The sequence below is a fragment of the Galeopterus variegatus genome, unplaced genomic scaffold (genome assembly GCF_000696425.1).
Source record: "Galeopterus variegatus unplaced genomic scaffold, G_variegatus-3.0.2 Scaffold14807, whole genome shotgun sequence".
Classification (NCBI taxonomy): Eukaryota; Metazoa; Chordata; class Mammalia; order Dermoptera; family Cynocephalidae; genus Galeopterus; species Galeopterus variegatus.
The window spans coordinates 11484-13980 of NW_007740918.1; the positions used below are offsets into that span (position 1 = coordinate 11484).

The 2497-nt window shown below is 43.1% G+C and overlaps 1 gene segment (V, D, J or C); it reads right to left on the bottom strand.

Annotated features, from left to right (window-relative positions):
• Window positions 1-429, bottom strand: part of LOC103582074 — a 4979-nt gene extending 4550 nt beyond the window's left edge. Inside the window, 1 exon segment of the V gene segment in view lies at window positions 312-429. Coding sequence covers window positions 312-429 — 118 coding nt within the window.
• Window positions 430-2497: the final 2068 nt, after the last annotated feature.

A 2497-nucleotide genomic window follows, 5' to 3' on the forward strand; every position in this document is an offset into this window, starting at 1 on the left:
TTTTCTGTTCACTTTGAACAGTATATTTTTGGGAAGTGACTGAGATGAGAAAATTGTTCAAAATATAAAAATGATTATCATTTTTTTCCCTATTTTTCTTAGTTAAGTTCATGAAGCACTTTGAAATGTTTTGTATGAAAACCAACTCTGTGGACATATCTTTGCTCAGGATAGATAAGAACTGCCTAAATTCTGAATATAATATCCAATTGTCTCTATGATCTGGCACATAAAAATAAAATGTTTGCCTAAGTGCCACTCCTGTGGTGTCATCTTCTGCTGAGGCTGTTAGGATGGTGGCACTTTCTCACCTTCCTCTGCAGCTGTCTCCTCCAGGACAAGTTGTGGGGATTCAGAAAGCTGTTCTCCTAACTCAATACAGTCATGACACAGGCCAGCCAGGCCCCAGAACTCTTCATATGGACACATATTGGCTTGTCTGTCCTGGGATATCTGATTGCATGTTGTGAGCTTTCATCAGTGGTTAATTTGACATCTGGTTAAAGCAATAAGCATTACAAGCCTTCCAATCTCTGTAAGAATAGAAGGACAAGAGACCACTCTGCAGATATCTGGCTTGTTCCAGGGTGACATTTATGTCGGCATCTGGAAAGAACCCCTGTGAATGGAATAGCATCCTCTGTTCCCCTCAGTCCAGTCTTGGCTTTTGTGAGACCAGAGGCACCTCCACCCCCTCCACCACCTTCTTGAAGCTGCATGTGCAGTGGGCCAGCCAGCCCTGGGAGAATGCTGGACATGAACTCTGGTTCAGGGAATCAGACATGCCAGTCCTCTCCAAGGGAAACTCTGCTTATTTATCCTGGGGGTGTAGGTCCCAAATCCACTCCCCTTACCATTAGGTCCACAGGCAGCAGATTTCGTGGACACCCCATGATGAACTTCCTGGCCCTGGTCTTCTGCCTTATAGTGATGTTTTTTCATTGTAAGGACATTTTGCACTGCAGATCATGAGCTGGAACTTTGTGCCATAATGCAGAGACCATGTACTCAAATGTGCCATGCATACTACAGTGTAATATGAAATGTTGTTTTGACTTAACTCTTATTAAGAAAACAAACCACAGAGTCCAAGTCTAACAATGAGGCAGAGGTGAGTGCAAACAGCCTTAATTTTGTCTTCTACCTCCCTAACAACCACAGAGCACTCTGTCCCTGTTCCCCACGACAGGTCCACCCTCTTTGAGAGGTTCATGGATTCAAAACTCACTGACAGATTAACATCAATATGAAGAAAACACACAACAAATTTTATTATTTAACATGTTGGGAGGATGCAAAGCATGGGGGAATCAAAAACTAGTGATGTCCTAACTTTCCACTGGGGTACAGACCTTGTACACCCATCTCCGTAGGGAAAGGGGAGATGGGTGTGTAGGAACAAATGATTCTTCGTGGTGTTCGGTGGGCCTAGAGATCATACTATGGTCTGAGACAATGTCCGTTTGTCTCCCAGAGTGGAAAATGACTGGTAAATGATTTTCCTTAAAATACTGAATGGGTTCAAAATACAAGACAATGGTCTGTGACAAAAGTTAGTCCAGGTGTGATGACAGACTCCTGCCTTCCTTCCTGTGATATGAGTTAAGGTAATGAAAACTCAGAGAAAGGACCAGAGTTCATTGTCTTCTTTTACGGGTCCAGTCTTTAGACAGATAAGGAAACAGGTTCATCCTGTGCTTGGAGAGTGACAGAGAATGAGGTTGGGATCAGAGAGACTTTGAGGCTGCTTTTTGATGCATGTTGAAGCACCATATCTTGGAATAACAGCTTTCTGCACCCCAACATCACACTCATACCCTTTTCAGGACTCTCTCTGAATCCTCCTTGCTGTGAATCCTGAACTATCCACCTTCCTGTAAATCCAGCCCTAATTGTCTGGAAGTTTTGCTTTGTAAACTCTCAAACACACCTCTGGCAGGAGCTTGGCTCAATCAGTCAGCATCATCCCTGTTCAAAAAATGACAGTGGAGGGGAAACCTGCAAACACCATCTTGGTGTGGACAGGCTTCACATAATGCCCAGGTTCTATGTCTTCTCCCACTGTCCTTGTCTCTTTCTTGAAAAAAATTCTACTTCGATGTCCATTATGTGTATCAGAGCTTGGGAAAGGGAAGTATTAAGGAGAGGAGGAGGATTCCTGGTCCTTAGGATGTAAAAAGAGAAGACAGGAAGAGAGTAGAATTTAAAAACTCTTCAAAGTGGTTTGTGCTTGTGTAGACATGGACATAGCATGGCCAAGATGCAAGGGGAGGACATCGCTTACTATGTTTAATTCCCTTCATGACTCAGTCTCTCCACAAACACATTCACACACACACATGATAATACTTGTTCTCCCCTAAAGAGCTGGTCTAAGGACTAGCTGGACTCTTCCCCTTACGTGTCTTTTCTGGATAAGTTAGAATAATTTTAGAAGCAAGTGAAAGAAACTACAGCAGCAACAAGAGTTCTGAAAGGTAAAGCATTTAGGGTTGGT